The sequence below is a fragment of the Leptonotus elevatus genome, chromosome 18 (genome assembly GCF_054856555.1).
Source record: "Leptonotus elevatus isolate MCC_2025b chromosome 18, RoL_Lele_1.0, whole genome shotgun sequence".
In the NCBI taxonomy this organism is placed as follows: domain Eukaryota; kingdom Metazoa; phylum Chordata; class Actinopteri; order Syngnathiformes; family Syngnathidae; genus Leptonotus; species Leptonotus elevatus.
The window spans coordinates 13223191-13244099 of record NC_141256.1 but is presented as its reverse complement, the minus strand read 5'-3'; the positions used below and the strand labels follow the sequence as shown (position 1 = coordinate 13244099).

At 41.1% G+C, this 20909-nt stretch overlaps 3 protein-coding genes across 6 annotated transcripts; 2 read left to right on the top strand and 1 right to left on the bottom strand.

Annotated features, from left to right (window-relative positions):
• Positions 1-2054: 2054 nt before the first annotated feature.
• Positions 2055-20340, bottom strand: LOC147158700 (adenylate kinase 7-like). 2 transcript variants are annotated; one of them, XM_086060761.1, is made up of 19 exons: positions 20246-20340; positions 9832-9978; positions 8989-9042; positions 8366-8480; positions 8184-8278; positions 8012-8122; positions 7846-7929; positions 7687-7775; positions 7520-7610; positions 7318-7395; positions 6746-6895; positions 6539-6667; positions 6297-6393; positions 4795-4923; positions 4652-4714; positions 4354-4551; positions 2942-3162; positions 2702-2860; positions 2055-2182 (listed from the first exon to the last, which is right to left on the bottom strand). In XM_086060761.1, the coding sequence occupies exons 5-19, from the start codon at positions 8262-8264 to the stop codon at positions 2150-2152; spliced, it is 1713 nt and encodes a 570-aa protein (XP_085916887.1). In that variant the 5' UTR covers positions 8265-8278; positions 8366-8480; positions 8989-9042; positions 9832-9978; positions 20246-20340; the 3' UTR covers positions 2055-2149. The 2 variants fall into 2 exon arrangements, with proteins under 2 accessions (XP_085916887.1, XP_085916886.1); XM_086060760.1 differs by lacking the exons at positions 8989-9042; positions 20246-20340 and adding an exon at positions 10065-10278.
• Positions 14639-17204, top strand: actc1a (actin alpha cardiac muscle 1a). Its single transcript, XM_086060762.1, has 8 exons — positions 14639-14760; positions 15357-15509; positions 15592-15720; positions 15798-15993; positions 16087-16248; positions 16354-16545; positions 16657-16838; positions 16940-17204. The coding sequence occupies exons 2-8, from the start codon at positions 15381-15383 to the stop codon at positions 17081-17083; spliced, it is 1134 nt and encodes a 377-aa protein (XP_085916888.1). The 5' UTR covers positions 14639-14760; positions 15357-15380; the 3' UTR covers positions 17084-17204.
• On the top strand, positions 18432-20681 carry LOC147158699 (inactive Rho GTPase-activating protein 11B-like). 3 transcript variants are annotated; one of them, XM_086060764.1, is made up of 8 exons: positions 18432-18613; positions 18700-18796; positions 18874-19130; positions 19815-19966; positions 20043-20144; positions 20222-20380; positions 20447-20507; positions 20555-20681. In XM_086060764.1, exons 1-8 carry the CDS (start codon positions 18438-18440, stop codon positions 20679-20681), a joined length of 1131 nt encoding a protein of 376 aa, XP_085916890.1. In that variant the 5' UTR covers positions 18432-18437. The 3 variants fall into 3 exon arrangements, with proteins under 3 accessions (XP_085916890.1, XP_085916891.1, XP_085916889.1); XM_086060765.1 differs by having other exon boundaries at positions 20222-20401; positions 20453-20492; positions 20576-20681; XM_086060763.1 differs by having other exon boundaries at positions 18438-18613; positions 20453-20521; positions 20569-20681.
• The last annotated feature ends 228 nt before the right edge of the window (positions 20682-20909 follow it).

The window sequence follows — 20909 nt, the reverse complement described above, 5'->3', positions numbered from 1 at the left end:
TAGCGTGTGTGTAACCTCGCCTGCCAGATTGATAATTGTGATTCACTCGATGGAGTTCTTCACATTATTAATCTGGTGATCAATCAGACCCGTTCGGGAAAGGCGGGGCTTGCTGTACAATACTTTGAGCTGATTGGACGATGCGGCACATTTTGTTTTGACCAATTAAGGCAACGGATGAAAATATTCTCCGGAGTTTGTTGACAAGCTTTGTTACAGAATTGTTAATTTGTATTCTGTCAATTAAAAAAAACTAAACAAAAACATTTCCTCATATTGAAATAAATATACTTAAAATATATATCTATATATTTTTTTTAATTCTCTGGAATTTGTGAACTCACAAATACCGCGAGAATTCATCTTGCTGGCAAGGTTAGCATGAGCGGACATTTTGGCTCACCTCAATGATGATGTTTTTTTTCTTCCACTTTTTAAGCTATACGTGTGTGTATATGCTCCAAGTCCTCCTCCAGCCATGATATGGAGCGCCTAGGTGTGTGTGGTCCTCATTCAGCATTTTCAACCACCAGCAGATGTTAGGATGACCACCATGATGGTTGTTATTTTTATCACGTGTCCACGTGTGTGTGTGCGCGCGCGTGTGCGACTGACCAGACCACTACAAAGATCTATTGGGGTTATTCTTACTGGAAGCCGAGCAAGATAAAACAACACGGTAAAGACCACCACTAACAGTTTGCAGAACATTTGGCACCACTGCCAATTATTTTGCTTCCTAAGTTTAACCATGGAGGAATAAATAGCATAAACTACTTTTTGGGAGGTGGATATGACCTCTAACCCCTTGAGGTCAAAGTCTATGTTGTTGAGTGCACATCTGATGGGCCCCATTTAACGTAAAGTGCTCCAAAACTTGTCAGAGCGACATTATGGAGCCAATGTGTTTTTTTCTTCTCTTCCCAACATTCTTCAACACTTTGCGGACACTTTAACCATCTGCGATGATGACTCAGGCTTTCCAAACAGGCTCGAGGGCCAGCACGGCTTTGGCGACGTCCGACTTCAGGCACCTAACTAAATATTTGTCACTTTGAATCTACTTTTCAAACCTGTTTCTGTGTCTGAAAAAAGAAACGTTTTTCAAAGTCACAGAGGCCCGGGAAAAGTATTAGCGAGGGTCCTTTGCTCGGCGTGTGAGTGAGTTTTGGGAAGCGTGGGTGTTTGGAAGGACATCATGTGATTTAGCAAAAAATGAATTCAACTCTATTCTCGCTCTACATAGTTAACTTGAATAATTATTTACAACCTATTGCCCTGATAAGTCAATTCTAAGCAGAATCAGACAAAGGTAAAAGTGAACTAAGCACCTGCTAAGGGCCCTGTGACCACAAGGGGGAGCTCCGGGAACAATTAACAGTCATCAGATCCTGCAGTACTACAGTACTTTTACTTTTTTTTAAACCATTTATTTTGTGTGCCGTATATCGTCACTAGCATCTAATTATTTATGAACAAAAAAATGGAAAACAACAGAGAAACAGAAAACGGTTACATTTTAGGATGATGGTCGTTTTTTTTGCAGATTTTTAAGAATTAAAATTGTTTCTCTAAGATTAAAACCTTTAAAAGGCATATGATATCAATAATTAATATTATTGGCAAAAAAAATAAATAAATAGAGAGCCCCAAAATTACTACTTGAGTTTTAAAATGAGGACTTCTAATCGCCATTTTTCCATCTAGTGGCGAAAGAACATAATGAAAATGTATCCACGACTCAACTCCAAAGCTCACGATGGCGGTTAACAGTCAGCAAAGGAATTTAAATCAAATGTGCTATGTTGATTTGTATGAAATAATAAGTAGTCGTTTAAAGCCTGAGCCCACAAAGTTACAAGATGTTCTCGTCAAATGTGCGCCCCTTCCAGGAAGTCTGCTGAGTCATGAGGCGTGCAAAGGTTTGAGGATGACAAATCTGTTATGAGTTGAAAACTCATTAACAGTCTTAACTTTTGACACATTTTGTGCTTCGTACCATAAATACAGCTCAACCGGGACCCTAAATAAGTGATCTGTGCAGTTCAATAAGGTAATGTCATCCAAAATATTTATTACATATTATTTTTTGCGTCATTTGATTGCTCCGATGATACCTTGACTGCGATCACTGAAATGGGATGTTCAATCAATCTTTGTCCATACGAAGAAGATATTCAGCCTGCCCAAAAAAAAAAAAAGAAATAAGATTATCGCAGTCGAGAATTATAGTGGAAGTCAACTTTAAACATTTCTTGACAATAATATGTTATATTTGGCCTCACTAGTCTAAACATGACATTCTGATCCATACTACATTTTTGGAATATGAGTTATGAAAATCCAACCGTTTTTATCCATTTTAGGGGGGCGGCCATTTTGCCCCTTGCTGTCAACTGAAGATGACATCACAGTTGCTCAGGAAAACGACCAATCACAGCTCACCTGGTCTCTGAAGCTGCGCTGCGATTGGTTGTTACCTGAGCAACTGTGATGTCATCTTCAGTCGACAGCGACTGACAAAATGGCCGCCCCCTGGGATGGATCAAAATGGCTGCATTTTGCTGCTTAACTCATATTCCACTAACGCAATATTAACCAGAATGCCATATTTAGACTAGTGATGCGGCGTAGAACATATTATTGTGAAAAAAAAATTTTGGGTTGTTGTTGACACTCAACTAAAAAGATGGCGTCGTACCAAAAAGCTGACGGGGTCGGTAGGTTTAATCTTGGAGCATTCTTGCAAGGCTTCGGTGAGTGCAGGCATCACAAACTTCATCAAGTAGTTTCTCAGCGGGAGAGCTTTCGCTTCCAGGAGCTCGTGCTCTTGCCTCTGCACCTCGGCCAAATTATTTTGCTGACCCCCCCCCCAAAAAAAAAAAGTTAGAGAAGGTGAACTTACGTTCACTTGTAAAGGTTAAAAGTGCATTTCATGTACCCAAGCTTCGTACTGCGCTGCCATCTCAGCGAGCAGGGCTTCGTTCCGTCGTTTCCTCTCCGCCGCTTCTTTGGCCTCTTTCTGCTTCCTCTCCATTTCTCGCCGCCTGTCCTCCTCCTCCTCCTGCTCCTCAGTGCTGAGGCCGTAGTTCTTGGGGGGGCCCACCACCTCCATGATGTTGCTCTCGATCAGTTTGAATTCGGGGTCGTCGTCTTTCACCTCTTGGGGGGGAAGAAGTCACTGTGTTAAAAAAGGCCAGGTTGGACTGTGTTTGTGAGGTTGCAGCGCCCTCTGTTGGTCAGTTTATTCGATTCTAATTAGGCATGTTCTTGGCCACCTGCGCTTGTTGTTTCAAGACTCACGCTAATCGACAGACAGACAAAGTTGGTCGTTTCACGTTCAAGCGTTGCTGCAACAGTTTTTCTTCAATGTGTGCGCGCATTAGCGGGTAGGTGCCTCAATGTAACGTTACTAGTAATTGTAAGTCATATATATATATTCATTTAAGTAAATGATACTTGTACTATTTGGACTTTATGAATCGCTAATTAGCCCAGCTAAGTAGCATTCACTCCTGTTTAATTTGTATTGTATTATACGTGCTTCACAGTAACCGCACACACATAACCCCCCCCCACCCCATCTCACAATTAACTCATTCATTGCCATTGACGGCTATAGACGTCAAAAATTAATTTGAACTATTTCTATTAGTTTAACATTTTTTTCCCACTTTTGTTAACAAGAGTATGAAAATCTAGCTTTTTTTTTATTGTACATTTAGAACAGATATACAATTTGTGATTAATTTTGAGTTAACTAGTGAAGTCATGCGATTAATTATGATTACAAATTTTAATCGCCTGATGCCCCGAATAAAAAAAATAATTAATTCACTACCATTGACGACTATAGACGTCAAAAATTCATTTGAACTATTTCTATTGGTTTATTGGTATTTTTTTTTCAAGAGTATGAAAACTTTTTAATTGTACATTTAGAAGAGATATAAAATGTGTGATTCGGCGTGAGTTAACTAGTGAAGTCATGCGATTAATTACAATTAAAAATGTTAATCGCCTGTCGCCCCTATTAATATTTTTTTTTAAGGAATTTATGGCAGTGAATGAGTTAAAAGAAAAGAGATAAGCTGGTCTGATCATTGCCTCACCTGGACAAGCTATGTTCTAACCTAGACATACTGCAGCGGTTATCAACCTCATAATTCAGTTTCTACCAGCAAATACTTTTCAAAGTGGCAACTTCTGCTACTTAATATGATATGAAATGTTCTTGTAATCTTGTAAAAAAAAAAAAAAAAGTCTTCCTGGAGAAGTGGAATCAAAACAGTGAGGTGTCCCAATACTTTTGTCACGCGGGGATTTCAAAATACGACGGTATTGTCATGTTACCAAGATATGCCGGGTATATTTCCTGCTCGTCAAAGTAGTCGAGGGCGGTTTCCGCCGCCCTGCTGAGTTGTCGGAATCTGGCCAGTCGAGGGACGAACTCATCCTGGGTCAAGCCTCTTTTCTGGGCCTCGCTCTCAGGAAGATCTTGTACTTTCTTCGTCAGGTACTCATCAGATGCATCCAGGGCAAACACATATTCTAGAGAAAAAAAAAGAGGATGTTTTTATCATTTGATAGTAAACAAGAGCTTGAATCGATAAATATAAATAAATAAATAAATCAATAATAAATGGAGAACCTGGAGTGATCTTGTTGTATGAGGGAGTCCCGTCTGGCGAGTCTTGGTTGTCTCCATCCTCAGCTGAGCATCAAGTACGCATATCAGGACACTGGATGTTTGTTATTTACTATCTGGATTAACTGGAAGAAACGTAAACTCACCACTGAACATATGCTTTGCTTGCTCAAATGTCCTCGGGAAGCCGTAGAGAACATACCCTTGGTTCCTACAAGGCTTGGAACTGAGCTTTTCGGTTAAAATTTCAAAAAGTAGATCATCCTCAAGTCGATCTAATTGTAGGAAAAAAGTTGTTTTTTTTATATGGCGTGAGATATTGACATATCAAAGAGAATTAAACCTTCTTTTTTTTTCCACTCATGTATGGAAACTTTAAAATATAACATGTGTGCAAAGTTTGGTACGTTTTTGTTCATGTTTAGTTCCTCAAAAATCGGCATCTTTACGGATAATAATAGGAAATTAGAAGAAGAAGAAAAACAATAGGGACCTCGCAGCGATCATTGCTCGTGGCCCTAACTAGAGCTGCGAGCAGCTACTCTATAGAGGGCCCTCACAACCTTGCCGACGTTGGGGTACTGTCACATACAACAATAACCCTTCAAAATATAAAAGATTTGCCAGGATTTAAGTGTGTGCAACGTTTCACGAGTCGTCGTCCAGGTTTACACCCTCAAAAAAACAGCATCATTTTTTCTTTGCAAACAGTGCGTCGCCACGGCAACGGCGCGCCACAAAATGAGACGCTTTCAATGACTTTTCATTTTTTTAAATCTTCAGATGAAACATCTAAAGTTTGAAGACGATTGGATGAATAGTCTTGGAGGTACTTGTTAAAATTGGACCTCTATAAAAGGTCCTGCATCAAATTCCAAAGTAAAATCAAAATGGCTAACTTCTTCCTGTTAGCATTTTTTTTGTAGTTCTTGAGCAGTTACATGTAATTTTCATAGCGCTTAGGTGACTTCGATTCAACTAGTGGTGTTTTATTTAAAGAAAAAAAATCATAGGGGCACTACTGAGACATTTTTTTTAAACTGCACAGTAACCCTTTAACTCATTCACTGCCATTGACGGCTATAGACGTCAAAAATTCATTTGAACTATTTCTATTAGTTTAACATTATTTCCCATTTTAGTTAACAAGAGTATGAAAACCAAGAATTTTTTTTATTGTACATTTAGAGCAGATATAAAATTTGTGGTTAATCGTAAGTGACTTGTGAAGTCATACGATTAATTATGATAAAATAAATTAATCGCCTGATGCGGCAAATTTTTAATAATCTTTTCTTTTCTTTTTTAAAACAAAAAATAAAAATAAGATTACTTTTTTTTTAAGAGAAAAGAAAATATAATTAAAAAATTAGGGGCGTCAAGCGATTACATTTTTTTCGGAATTTATTGCTTGACTTCACTAGTTAACTCACGATTAATCACACATTTTATATCTGTTCTAAATGTACAATATTTTTTTCCTATGGTTTCATACTCTTGTTAACAAAAGTGTGATTTTTTTTTTTTAAACTAATAGAAATAGTTCAAATAAATGTTTGACGTCGATAGCCGTCAATGGCAGTGAATGAGTTAAAATGTAAAAGATTTAGCAGGATTTATGTGTGTGAAAAGTCATCAAAATCATCACCTGCATTATTTTCCATGCTTGCTTTTATAGTTTCCAGTTGATCCTGCGCCGTTTCCTGTTCGCTGACCTCAGCATCAATTCTGGCTATGGTATCTTTCTGTGGAGTACAAAAAAGCTCATTTTTTTAAATTCTCATTTCTTCTTATTGTTGAATTTGAATGTCATTAATTTATATAATCCCTCTTATGAGACTCATGTAATCTTTTTACGCAGGCAAATTAAAATGTTGGGCAGTCACTGACCAGCTGCGCCATCTTTTCGTCGATGACGTCTCGGATGTTGATGTGATGTATTCGGTAACGTGCGCACAGCTTCTCCGCCAGTTTGCGTTTACCCACGGCTGGCGGTCCAGTGAGGCAGATTCTGATTGGCTATTGAGATGGGACAGGGAAAAAAACAAAAATCAATCAAGGAGCATTTTTAGAGCTATTTCACTTTGGAGGACCTACAAGTAGCTTTCTTGTGTGTCTGTATTCTTCCACGAGGGCTTCCATATTCTCAATCATGCCGCCTTCTGCTAACCAGTTGAAGTTAAAGGAATCTTTCACGACAAACGCATCCAGGCGAAGGTCGACGCTGAGATACTCTAACTCCTCTTGCTGAACTCAAGACGGGGGGAAAATTACAAACAAAAAATACTTGTACTTAATCCAGGTCCAGAAAGTAAAAACCATGCCACAGTTTAGCTTTAGCCCCTCGTGCTAGCTAGCTAGCTCCCTAGCAGGTAAACAAGAAGCACCTGGGGAGCTAGCTAGGGAGCCACAGTTTGGCTTTAGCCCCAGGTGCTAGCTAAGCTAGCTTGCTTCCTAGCTAGCTCCCCAGGAGCTAGTTTACCTGCGAGGGAGCTCGCTAGCTTAGCTAGCACCTGGGGCTAAAGCCAAACTGTGGCTCCCTAGCTAGCTCCCCGGGTGCTTGTTTACCTGCTAGGGAGCTAGCTTAGCTTAGCTAGCACGAAGGGCTAAAGCTAAACTGTGGCATGGTTTTTACTTTCTGGACCTGGATTTGCCACCTCTAAATATACCTTATAGGCCTTCATCGCGATGGCTTCCTTCTCTGGGACTTGACATACTCGTCCTGTCCCAAGCACATGACTCACAGCCTAAAACGTCAAGAGGAGAGTTCAATATCACAAGTAGGATGAGAAAATGATTAAAAAAAAAATCAAAAATAGAGCAGAACACTCAGCGACAATATTTTCAGTCATTTAAAGCGTGTTTGTTTACCTTTACGATGTCCCCAAGCGTGTTCTTCGACTCATCAATTGCGAGAATATATTTGGACTTGGGTTTGACGTCAATCAAACTTTGTATCACTCTGTAAAATAAATCACGGCCAGTTTAAGTAAGCACAAACAGTTTGAAAATTAATATATATTTTTAAATATAATTACTTAGCAAGGTCAAGCACGTGGATGGTGGGCATGAAATTGATGCCCTCTCCAAATATGGGAACTTTTGCACACTCCGACAACCAAGACACCTAGAAGCAAATACAAAACGATAACAAACAAGCAGGAAATGACACCGACTGTGCATGAGGTATAGCCGACCTTGAAAAAGTAGTGGAAGAGATTTTCTCCCTTTCCATACTGTATCCCCGCAGCCAAAACGTAACCTTTCAGTTTTGTTTTTTTCTGGAAGACAGAACAGAATCAATTGCATGGCGCGTCACGTCACGAACTGTAGCATCTTTTTTCCTCCCACTTCCTTCCTTACCCCTGTTCCCAGTTTGAGCACTTGTTTCTCCATATTGTTGTGGTGCTTAAAGCTGGGATGCGGCCGTCTTTTGCGGAACTCCTCCTCCGTTATAAATCGTTCTCCTTCCTCCTGCAGAAGAGATGCGTTAGCAATATCATCCGCATTCTGTGGAACATCTGCCAATGCTCACCGTTTCCTGCTTCTTGGTCAACGCCCATGTCAACACCGTCGAGACTAAGATGAACATTTTCTTTGACCGAAAGTTCTCCATTTCACCATGAAGAGCTACAATGACAATTCCATAAAGTCACGTCGTGGGTACAATTCCGACTACAATGGCATGACAATGATTTTGCTTTCTTGTTTCTCGACCTGTGATTGCCCAAGTTGCCTCTTCAATGTCGTCTTGCGTTGCATTTTCTGAGATGTTGTAAATGATTATGTCGCAATCCAGCAAGCGTGGCAGGAGGTCCTCTCTGCTTAGTGACTGGAAAACAAGATTACAAATAATGCAATGCGAAATTCAACGCTGTCTCAACATAGGACAGAACCAGCCCGTCAGAGGCCCATTAACTGCAATTGTTCAATAAAACGAACTGCTGTTGCTCATGTTGTCCACTGGAGGGCGTACTGACAACCACTTAAATGCCTGAAGTTGATGCACTTGTGAAGGCTAACCGACTCACAGGCCAAGTTTGAAATGTGATACCATATTGTGAAATAAATCCCTTCTATAGAAATATTTTAAGAGACTGAATCCTGGAAACAAACAATAAAGGAAATTCATTGATGCCACACCCCAAAAAATTTATAAAAAATCACGTTATGACATGATAAATTTCACGTTTTAATGTGATGATAACTGATCAACTAGTTTAACTTCCGGTTCAGGTCATTGGCTGAGTTATTAGCTACATTACTATGCTGCCTTTCTCTAATACTGTTCAAAAACAAAGGCCAAGTGTTTGCAAAATTTGAAAAGAAGACACACATACCTTTTATAGGGTTCTGCCAGTGACCTGAACCGGAAACGATTGCTTTGTTTTGTTCTGTGGAATGTGGAAGCCAAATGTTAATGTGATAACTTATCACATTATTTGGGGTGCATAATGCATTCACTTGAGGAAAAAAATATATATATTGGGGGGGGGGGGGGTAGGGGGGCGGGTCTTTGTTTTTTGTTTTTTTGTGTGTTTCTATTTATCTAATTATTATTATTTGTTTTGTTTTATGGATTTCCCCCTATTTTTTGAATGTAGTCTGTTTTTCATAATATTTTCGTTTTTTTGGAATATTTTGTTTCCTTTTTGTGATTTTTTTTGCTGTTTTTTATGACATAATTTTTTTCCAACAATTGAAAAAAATCAAAAATTCTGAAAAACAAATAAACAAAAATTACTCCATAAAACTGAAAAAATTAATAAATAAATCCAAAAGCCCCTGCAGAAATCACTCAGAAAAAGAGGTTGTTGTTTTTTTTCTCATGAAAGCAATACGCTTCAATACTTCCTTACATTATAACGTGATATTTATTTATTTTTATTCTGGTGTGGCAGCAATATGCTTCCACGGTTAATACATTTGTTGTAAATAATACAACACATTAGTAATATAAAAAATATATACTGTACATAACACAATTTGTATTCACTTGATGAGATTACTGATCAATTATTGTTAAATGAATTATAAATACCATACTGTAATGTAAAAACGGAGAATTGTTCATCATTTTATTCAAACACTCTATTTTAGATACCCATTAGATGGCCCATTTTTCACATCACGTTTAACTTATTATTATTATTATTATTATTAATGAGGGTGGTGGGACTCACCGTATACTGCTCATGCAAAACACTAGCTTTCTCGTTTACTTTGGTGGATGTAGACGACACCGTGCCGACCACCTGGAATGCAGGTTCGTTGAACTGTGGTTCGCCGTCATCGTCATCTTCTACCTTCTCCCCGCAACTTGATAAATACTGTCCAAGACAGAAAAAAAAAGAAGAAAAATAATTAATTGTGCAAAGGTAAGCTCTCCTGAATGCATCTCGTGTATTTACATCACCTCAGCGATGTGTTTGGAGGAATATTTGTCGACGCCGTTCACAAAAATACGCCGGGGACGTTTTTTGTCACCCATTTTAGATAAACGATAAGATTGTTAATGTTTACTAAGCTTTAGTGCGCTAAAAAAGGGCTCAGTAGAGCACCGGTAGCAGTTGCTTGTTTTGGTCTTGACTAAAATGATCACCAAGGAGACGGGACCACGCTTGAGTGAGTCTGACGTAATCACTTGGCGACGACAAACTGAATTGCACGGGTTTCCATGGAAACCAGTTCCCGCCCACTTCGCACAGTTTTCAGTTGTTTCGCAGATTTTAAACTTAGACGTTACGAATTAACATCAAATTAATTTACGTCTACATCAGTAAAATTGAATTTTGGCATAAGCATTACAGGTACTTCTCAATGAATTAGAATATCGTAGCAAATTTATTTAAATTAAATTCAAAAAGTGAAACTTTATTAACACAGCAAAACGGTTATCAATTTTTTTGTTAACAAAACTTTTGTAACTATTCATTTTTTTTAGGTGTTTAAATCACTAATGAATCTCTTCAAGATATGTTTCACCTTTTGAATTAAACTACCACAATAAATTAAGTGTTCAGGAATATAGCAATAATAATAATAATGCATTATATTTAGGACACTGTAAAATATGTTACAAAAGACTAGACAAAACAAAAATGTATGTAATGTAATGTAAATTTAAAAAAAAAAGAAGACAATATAAAGCAAGTATGTAGCAAAAAAAAAGCTGGGTATGCATCACAACTATTATTCAAAAACTACTTTGTAAATCAAAATGTATACGTTAAATATCAACACAATAAAAACTGACCTGGGATCCATTTTAGATCCCCTTATGTTTCTAAAAGGCAATGAGTGACGATGATGAATACTGCCATTAAAAAAAAAATATATATATATATATATATATAATGCCCTTACATTGTTGATCTTTCTCGTTACAGCTTTATTTATCCCTGTTTCACACCACCCATGCCGTGATAATCACACATACGCCCACACCTGTGGGTGTCCTCACGCCGCAGGACAATGGAGCGCTGGCATGGAAACTTCCAAAGCACCTCATATATTTATAGAGCTGACATTATCTGACAAACTGCTGGCAAGCGCCGCACGGCGGCGTCTGCACTGGACAGACCTCGGCACTCAATGTGCACTGATACTGAATGAGGAAAGCTGCTGAGGGGATGCCTGGTTTGCCCTTGCCATGTATAGTGAGACTCTAAATATATGATATTGTTATGATAGATTCATTACATTACAAACATTTCTCGTTGAGAGTTTCGCTTCACAAATACAGCTTGTCGTGCCGGTCCCAGTAGCTGTTTACAGCAACCCTTCTTCACATTACGGTGATGGACGTTAACACCAAGGACGCTAATGCCGAATACTATCACTCATTGTCAGCGACTGCTGCTGAAATAGACCCTAAGTCAAGACAATGTTTGTGTATAATTCATCATGCTTTGTTAGAAACATACCCCCCCCCCCCCCCAAAAAAAAGACCAATTATTCTTTTATTGGGGATTTTAAATGCACCGAAATATGATGGATGGTTTGGATTACTGTCTTGTCTGCAAGTCACGGAGTGTAAACTGCTGTCAAAGTAGGGGATAGACCTGGCGGTTACAATAAAACTGTTGTTTCGAACAGCTGCTGAAGCGTGTGCGGAGGGGAGGGCGGAGGGGGCTTGTGGAGGGGGCTCAGCTGTCAAGACAGACAAACGCTTTGCTTCCTAGGTTTCCTTTTAAGGATGAAACGTGCCTCAAAATCGCAACCCCTTTCAGACCCATCTGCTTGATCCAGATAAAGACACAGTGATACAGACACAAGCTGGTGTCTGCCAGAAAGTGCCTGATCAAGTGCTTTAAGCTCGGCGTGTCTGTGTCCGCTTGAGGGCCGCATACATGAAAATGGAAAGATGCGGGGGCCACTTCTTATTTAAGTTTAATTTATGAAACACTTTCTTTAACTTTCTGTTAAAGGCGATAAGGATCGTTCAAGATTTTGGGGTGGCCGTCGGCCCTGGATCCCGCTAGACTAGATCCGCCCCTGCACATTCAGAACCTGCAAACTTTACTAACCAGACTATTTTAAATTCATTTTTAAGTATGTTTTTGTCATGTCACGGGTACTGTTAATTCAATCAACAAATAATAAAATAAAATAATTTCGTCAACACACATTTTTCACTGGACTAGTCTAGACTAGACAAGACTAAAACCCTCATTAATAAACAGAGGTGGCAAATCCAGGTCCAGAAAGTAAAAACCCTGCCACAGTTTGGCTTTAGCCCCTGATGCTAGCTAACTAGCTCCCTAGCAGGTAAACGAGCACCGTGGGAGCTAGCTGGGGAGCTAGCTAGCTCGCACCTGAAAATATAAACCCTGCCACAGTTTGGCTTTAGTCCCTGATGCTAGCTAGCTACCTAGCTAGTTCCCTAGCATGTAAACGAGCACCATGGAACCTAGCTAGATAGCTAGCACCTTTTTTTACTTTCTGGACCTGGATTTGCCGCCACTGTTAATAAAAAATAACTGCGACTAAATGAGTATGCATTTTCCTCGACTTATGAAGACGAGACGAAAATGTACGTCACTTAATTAAAACTGGACTAAAATCTATAGACATTTTAGTTCATGAACAAAAACGAGACGAAAATGATATGATTTTGTAAAATCTTGTCTCTGCTAATCTGTCACTGTGACACCCACTCGTTCAAATCTGCAGCTAGCGAGTGTAACATGCGCAAACACATGGGACAGACAGCAGGTGGATTCACAGTGAAAGGTTAAAAAAACAAAAGTAAATTATAGTTAGAACGTAAGTTACGCAACATTAATCCTACGGCTAAAACGTTCCAACAACAATCTTAATCCGACCGCTAACTAATATTGGCTAATTTACTAGCTCATAGCATGGAGCCATAGTAGCCACGAAAAAAACATCCAAGGGTAAAATGATTGTCTTGACTAAAACATTGACAGTTTTTGTTGACTAAAAATAGAAGAAAAAAAACTTTCCTTGGACTAAATAAAGACTAAAATGCTGGATTTATGGTCGACTAAAACTTGACTAAATAAAAAACGGGATGAGGCTTTGACTAAGTATGATAAAAGCTAACGAGCGTGATTTGAAACTGGACTAAAACTGAGACAAAATTTTAAAATGGCGGATAAAATTAACACTAGTCACAGGCCGCTGAAAAAATGGATGTCGGGCCGCAAATGGCCCCCGGGACGTAATTAGGACACCACCACGTTAAACCATCAATGGGCATAGCAAGCCTTGCCTGTCAGAATATTTTGGCGACTGCTGCTGTAAAGAAGGTAAATATAGAATGACAATATAGCAACACTGAGTTTAGCGGGATCACGCATAATCCATGAGCTGGCGAGCCAAATCCGAATTTGCTCGCTTTGATTAGGCCGATCCTGCAGCTCTTGCGGTGATGTCATTCCCACAAACAGCGCGTAGAACGTCATATCCTGTTAGCCATTAAGCTAACTTTCACTAATACTTTTTTTGTATTTTGCCACATTTTCATCAATGTTTACGAGCGCTACTGCAGATTTTTTTTAGATATTCTTGCTCTTCCTTTGTGAATTTCGACCCGACCGATAACACAAAATACCGTTACGCAAATCAAATGATTAAGCTATCAAGCTACCCATAAAATCTCAGAATAGAAGTAAACAAATAGGTTAGCGGCGTCACTCTTGGAAGTACATTACGCACGTCTACAAATGGAACGGTTGATGGTGCGGGAGGTATTTACATTCTTACTACTCTCTCAAGCCCCCCCCCACGGCACAGCAAACGGAACTTGACAAATATGGAGACTGGGGGGGCTTGGCGACCTCCAGGCAGCCCGTTGGGGGGCACGCAGTTTGCAAGGCACCTGTTACGCTCCATTTCCCTAAAAGGAGACACGGGAGCCAATCAGAATGGAGAAGGGAGGCCTGCCGCACTGGACATCCCGGGGAATCTTTCGTCGGCAGGAGGGTCTGGGCCGTAGAGCTTTCCCACCCGCCCCTCCTTTCTTTCTTGCCCTTGTGCAATATTGCATCTCAGCTGTCTGGGTGGTGTTTGCCTCTAGCCCTCCTCTCAACTCTTACGCATGCCAGGACGCTGGCGAGCCCCCTTAGACGACTCCTTGACCGTTGCTCGTCTCGTGTTACCGTCGTACCCATCAATCACCTACTTCTAGGGTTCTGAGGGAGCTTAGTCATATTAACACGTATTTAACAGTCTGAACTGGGGAGAGCCATGTTGAAAGAGTTAGATGGTAAAAAATAAATAAAAATAAAATAAAAAAATGTCATTTTCATAAAGCGTCCCTAATGACATGGTCAGAGTAATCCAGCCCTAACCTTAACTCTACCACATAAATCATTACATATTCATATTGTGATTTGAAAAATACTATGCATAGTATTCGTATCGCGTCATTCTAAGGCAACATCTCCCCATTTTGGTGGCGTCCTCGACACAAGATCCACTTAACTCCCTCATCTTTCAGAGCAGCACATATTTGGACTTCTGAGAACTCCCGAGCCCGCCCACCTTCCCCCCCCAAGCCCAAGCGTGCCGGGCCGTATTTAAGGAACCCCTCGCACCCTGGTCCTTCGTCCCAGTGGAAACCCCAGTCTTGCATCCAACTCTCGGTGAGTCTGTTTTTTTTGCTGTGACTTGACTTGTTTGTCTTTTTTTAAGAAGGGTTTCAGGACTGCACTAGTATGGATGTGTTTTAAAGAGGGTTTACTTCACAGGAGATGCTTTACAAGTTTTTATGATTCTGTGCTCGAAGACAGTTTGGCTTTTTTTTTTGTGTGGAGATGCTACAAAGTGAACCTTAAGGATACAGGAGTAGGATGCTGTGCCGTTCTAAGATCGCACTAAGATTTGATAGAACTGCAGAAAGAAAATACAGAGGATTATTAATTCCAACTCCCTCAAATCCAAATGTCCAAGTGGACATTTGGAGATTCCACACTAAGCAGTGGAATGACAACAGCTGAGGAAAGGAGCCAGATCCTCGCTTATCTAAGAGCGCATCACCTCAGCTGTTAAGTGGCTGTGGTTTCATGATGAGATGCAGAGGGACGAGTGCGGGGGAACGACAGGGGTCCCAAGACTAAAAATAGATTCCTTGAACAAGGGTTGGAGGCATTTCCCATTTTGTCTCGATACAGAGACGAGATAAGCGCGCTTAAGGATTTCTTAAGATTGTAAAACTAAGATCACTCCATCTCTCTTCCAGAAGGCCAACCAAGAACAGACCAAAATGTGCGACGACGACGAGACCACCGCCCTTGTGTGCGACAACGGTTCTGGCCTGGTCAAGGCTGGGTTTGCCGGCGACGATGCCCCCCGCGCCGTCTTCCCATCCATCGTCGGACGCCCCCGTCACCAGGTGAGCAAATCTCGACGAGGGGAAGCCGCGGCGCATCGATTCCTTTCTTTCCAGAGAGACTGAAATGCGTTTTTCCTCTCAGGGCGTGATGGTGGGCATGGGTCAGAAGGACAGCTATGTGGGAGACGAGGCCCAGAGCAAGAGGGGCATCCTGACCCTCAAGTACCCCATCGAGCACGGCATCATCACCAACTGGGACGATATGGAGAAGGTGAGGACCTGCGGTATGACCGCGTAGATATGCCGGACCACCGTTGTCAAATTGCTGACAAACGTATGATCGATCAGATCTGGCACCACACCTTCTACAACGAGCTCCGCGTGGCCCCAGAGGAGCACCCCACCCTGCTGACTGAGGCCCCCCTCAACCCCAAGGCCAACAGGGAGAAGATGACTCAGATCATGTTTGAGACCTTCAACGTCCCCGCCATGTACGTGGCCATCCAGGCTGTCCTGTCCCTGTACGCCTCCGGTCGTACCACCGGTGAGATTCCCTAAAGACTTTCTTTTTTTTTTTTTTCTCGCAATTTGGTTGCGAGATCATGGTCTGACGTTAAGGTGGCTTTGGTGTGAACAGGTATTGTACTGGACTCTGGTGATGGTGTGACCCACAACGTGCCCATCTATGAGGGTTACGCTCTCCCCCACGCCATCATGCGTCTGGATCTGGCCGGCCGCGACCTGACTGACTACCTGATGAAGATCCTCACCGAGCGTGGCTACTCCTTCGTCACAACTGGTAAGAACATGTAGAATTCTACGTCTTGCTGCCATGACGTTACGTCATCCGAAGCAATGACGACAAAAAAAAACAAAAAAACTGACAAACCTTTTCTTCTCTCAGCTGAGCGTGAGATCGTGCGCGACATCAAGGAGAAGCTGTGCTACGTCGCTCTGGACTTTGAGAACGAGATGGCCACCGCTGCCTCCTCCTCCTCTCTGGAGAAGAGCTACGAGCTTCCCGACGGTCAGGTCATCACCATCGGCAACGAGCGTTTCCGCTGCCCCGAGACCCTCTTCCAGCCTTCCTTCATTGGTGAGACCTGACAAAAAAAACGCACGCCATGGCCAGTGACTGCCTCAAGAACTGAAATGGAAAACGCCGAATGTGAGTTTTCTCAGAAAGTAATACTAAGCTCCTGCGTAGGTATGGAGTCTGCTGGTATCCATGAAACCGCCTACAACAGCATCATGAAGTGCGACATTGACATTCGTAAGGATCTGTACGCCAACAACGTCCTGTCTGGTGGTACGACCATGTACCCCGGTATTGCTGACCGCATGCAGAAGGAGATCACAGCCCTGGCGCCCAGCACCATGAAGATCAAGGTGAGCAACAACAACAACAACAACAACCAGCTACCGTCAAATAAAAATAACAATGACCCCTGGCTATTGGTTATCTCACCAAACTGTGCTCCGCCCTTTAGATCATCGCGCCCCCTGAGAGGAAATACTCAGTCTGGATCGGCGGCTCCATTCTGGCCTCTCTGTCCACCTTCCAGCAGATGTGGATCAGCAAGCAGGAGTACGATGAGGCGGGCCCCTCCATCGTTCACAGGAAGTGCTTCTAAATCTCCAACCGGCGCCAAAACGACCCACACTGCAACTTTCCTCCCCTTGTCTGTATTTCTACTGTGCCTAATGCTGTATATACATGTACCATTGTAATAAAAATAGCTGCTTTAACAGTAATCTGCAGTGTTTTTTTTATTTTTTTATAAGTAGCAATACACTCTGTGACTATGCGGATGAAGACGTTACTTCTTTTTTTTTTGTTGTTGTCCTCATTAGGGTCATGGGTGAACTGGAGGCTAACCCAGCTAACTTTGAACAAGGTTTACACCGGCTCGGCTAATTACAGGGAACATACAAACAAACATTCACGCTCATATTAACACCTCTTTCGAATTTCAGAGTCTTCCGCTAAGACAACATGTATGGTTAGGTATGTGGGAGGAAGCAGGAGTACTTAGCTATCCATGCTAGCACTGGAAAAAAACATGTCACCTCCACACACCAGTACAGTACCTACTCTACTAGTATATAATGCTATTGAAAGTTTGAATCCTAAAACCGGTTAGCTTAGCATTAAGAAAAGGAAACATTAGCTTAATTTTTAGTTTTTAATATATATATTTTTTTTTTATGTCTTGTAGCATACATGCTAACCTCACCTGCGCAGTGCTTATTTGTACAGGATACATTTAATGAGAATACATTTGAAAAACAAACAAAAATAAATTTGTATTGGATTAGTGAAGCATTTACCCTCTGATGATAAGGCTAGCGTTTCTTCTTCTTAATGCTAAGCTAAGCTAACCCATTTTAGGCTTCAAGCTATCTATCACATTATACACTACTGAACAAAAAAGTTAGGCATAGATTTAGCTTTTGAGTTAAATTTCAGTATGATCCTAAAATGAAATGTAAACGTTACAGGTGAACTTGATTTGACCATGACATGGCAAGTTTTCAGTACTTTTTCAGTTTTACACAACTCGCTGCTCTCTAGCAAGTAGCAGAAAGGCAAAATCCCCAACAGGTGATGTCCGTGAATCGACCAGAGTCACCAAAAAAAAAAAAAAGTCAAATTATGTTCACCTGTAAAAGGTTATAAGACACTTTTTGGTCCATCCGGAAATGTCACTCAAAAGCTTCATATTCCAAACTTATTGTGAGCACGGTATAAACTAAGCTGCGTCTGCCACGACAAAAACAAGAATCCAAAGAGTGCTCTGATGTCCCAGCATCCCAGAATGCAACATCACATCCTTGACAGCTGTGTGCAACAGGTGATATAAACGATCCTAATAAGGACCACCACCTTGGCTGTAATTAACCACGTGAGCGTCGTGTGTTCAGGAAAAACTGTGGAACTTTGCTGTTTTTAAAAATACTCTCTAACTTTTTTTTCTTTTTCTAAACATGAACATTACCGACAGTGCTGCCGCTCGCTTGCACCTTCAACTCATTCATGGAATAAATGTCAAAAATGCTGTGAGGAAAACCGAGAGACTTTTCATCAGTGGGACGAAGGTTTTCGGTGTTCCTGTTCAGAATTTGTCGAGGACTTATATTCCTGAATTTGGCTTGGTTCCTTGGTGAGTGCAAAAAAAAAATAAAAATAAAATGATTGTGTTAATTTAATACACAGTTTGGGTTTGTCTTTGAATCTTTTGTGTCTCAGCTTTCTGGTCGACACTTGTTTGTTTCTTCTGGAGCGCGCCGGGACGGTGGGCCTCTTCCGAAAACCAGGCTCTCTCCCTCGCATTCAGACCCTCAGAGTAGGCGTCCTCGCAAGCGCTGGGAATCGCTGAATCTGGTTTGAGCCTAAATGGTTTGCGCTTGATCCTAATTTCAGGCCAAGCTGAATCGCGGAGAAGGCTGTCTTGCCGCAGCCTTCGCCTACGACGTGGCCACCCTCATCAAGCAGTTCTGTCGGGAGCTACCGGAGCCTCTGATTCCCGCAGAGATCCACGTGGCTATGCTAAAGGCCCAGACGCTGGACTCGGTGCAGGACAGGACCTCAGCCCTCCAGCTGCTGTCCTGCTTACTGCCTGCCAGAAACTCCTCCTGTCTGCATTATCTGCTTGACTTCCTGTCCAAAGTGGCACAGAGGTTTGAGACTTTTCGTAGGCGGGGAAGATTTGGGAAGTTTAAAATATTGTGTTGTCTTAAATTCTGACATTTTTCTTCTAGTTTCTTGTGAGTTACCTGCCCTACATTGTCGAAGTTTGTTGTGCAAGTTTTCTGGTACATGCAATAGACAATTTAAAGAAGTGAAGTCCAAAATTTGCTTTAGAATGTTCTTTGTGGCACAATTAGTCTAAACAAGGATTTTTAATTAACAGTCTGTTTGTGGAATATAAATTAAGCAGCAAAATCCACCAATTTCTATCCATCTCAGGGCGGCCATTTTGTCACTTATTGTCGACTTGTAACTGCCAATCACGGCTCGGCTTGCGACCGTCACATGACCAAACTTAAAACGGGTGAGCTGTGATTGGTTGTTACCAGAGTAGCTGTGATGTCATTTATAGTGGACAGCAAGTGGCAGTAAAACACAAAATGGCCGCTTAATTCATATTTCCCAAATGCAATATTAATTAGATTAACATAGAACATTATTGTAAGGATTATTATTATTTTATTTTTTTTAATTTATGATTTCTATTACAATGCTGTTTGGTTGAATCCAATAGAGTGTAATTGTCAACATGCCTTTCTTGTCAAATCTTTTTTTCTTTTTTTTTTCCAAACAATGTACTGATGCTGAAATTTATGGCTAATTAAATTTGTCAGATGTGAGGACAACTTGATGACCAGCTCCAATCTGGCTACAGTCTTTGCTCCCTGCCTCCTCCCACCACCCAACAAGGAGGAGCTGTCTGAAAGACGCTTCGAACTCCGAATTCTTGTCCTGTGCACCTTCATCGAAAAGCCGCAATTGTTTGGTAATAAATCCCGTCAACTAGTTCTACCATTTCACCCAATTAAATTTATTTTTTATTTTTTATACATGTTCATCAGGTGTGATTCCACCTGCCGTCATGGATAGTATGGAATTCCTGATGAGCTGCCATTTTCTGAAGGATGCACAGTCGAAGAAAGCGAAGAGAGACAGCTTGAAAGGTTGACATGAAGACGGACAGTATCCCAAATACAATCCTCACGTGCTTTACTTGCTCCGTTTGCTTATATTCATATAGTTTTGTGGTCTGTGAAGACTGTACCCCAGATTCAAGCGAATTCGAAGATCAGGCCAAACCAAGAGTCCAACCTGGGAAGAAGGCCGACCCTCAGGAGGAGTGTCGGCCAGGAGACTTTGCCGAATATCGCCTTGTTTAGAACCTGTGTGTCTTGTGAAGGTAAATTAGAAAAAGGAAAAAGTTAGGATTCTTGTACGGACTTTAACTTTGAACTGCTTTTTATACACAAAGATTCATCACCTGGAGCTGCCATCTTGGATGCCTCAAGTCAACAGTCTTCACCTAATAGGATAAAAAGGTATGTTACTATAATAAGTATTCAACTTGGTGGGCTTTGGTTTCATGGACATGCATCCTGGCCTTTTCCCCTAGGCTGGTCCAAGGACAGGAAGTGGCCTCGCCTGTGTTCTCTGGTGTGGGCAAGCTGCTGGCATCTTGGAGTAAACGCATTTCTTTGTAACGCGTACCTGATGCTAATGTAGCATTTTTTAAGACTTACTGTTATGTGAACAATTTTTAATTTAAATTATTGGCTTATTTTATTCAACTCTCAAACCATCCATCATTCACACCAAATAAAAGGTTTTCGTCAGTGTTTACCTGCACATTAATGGTACATGTACAGTATTTGCCAGTGTCACGTGACTATAAATAAAACAATGCAACTTGTAACCAGTGTTGTCATTAT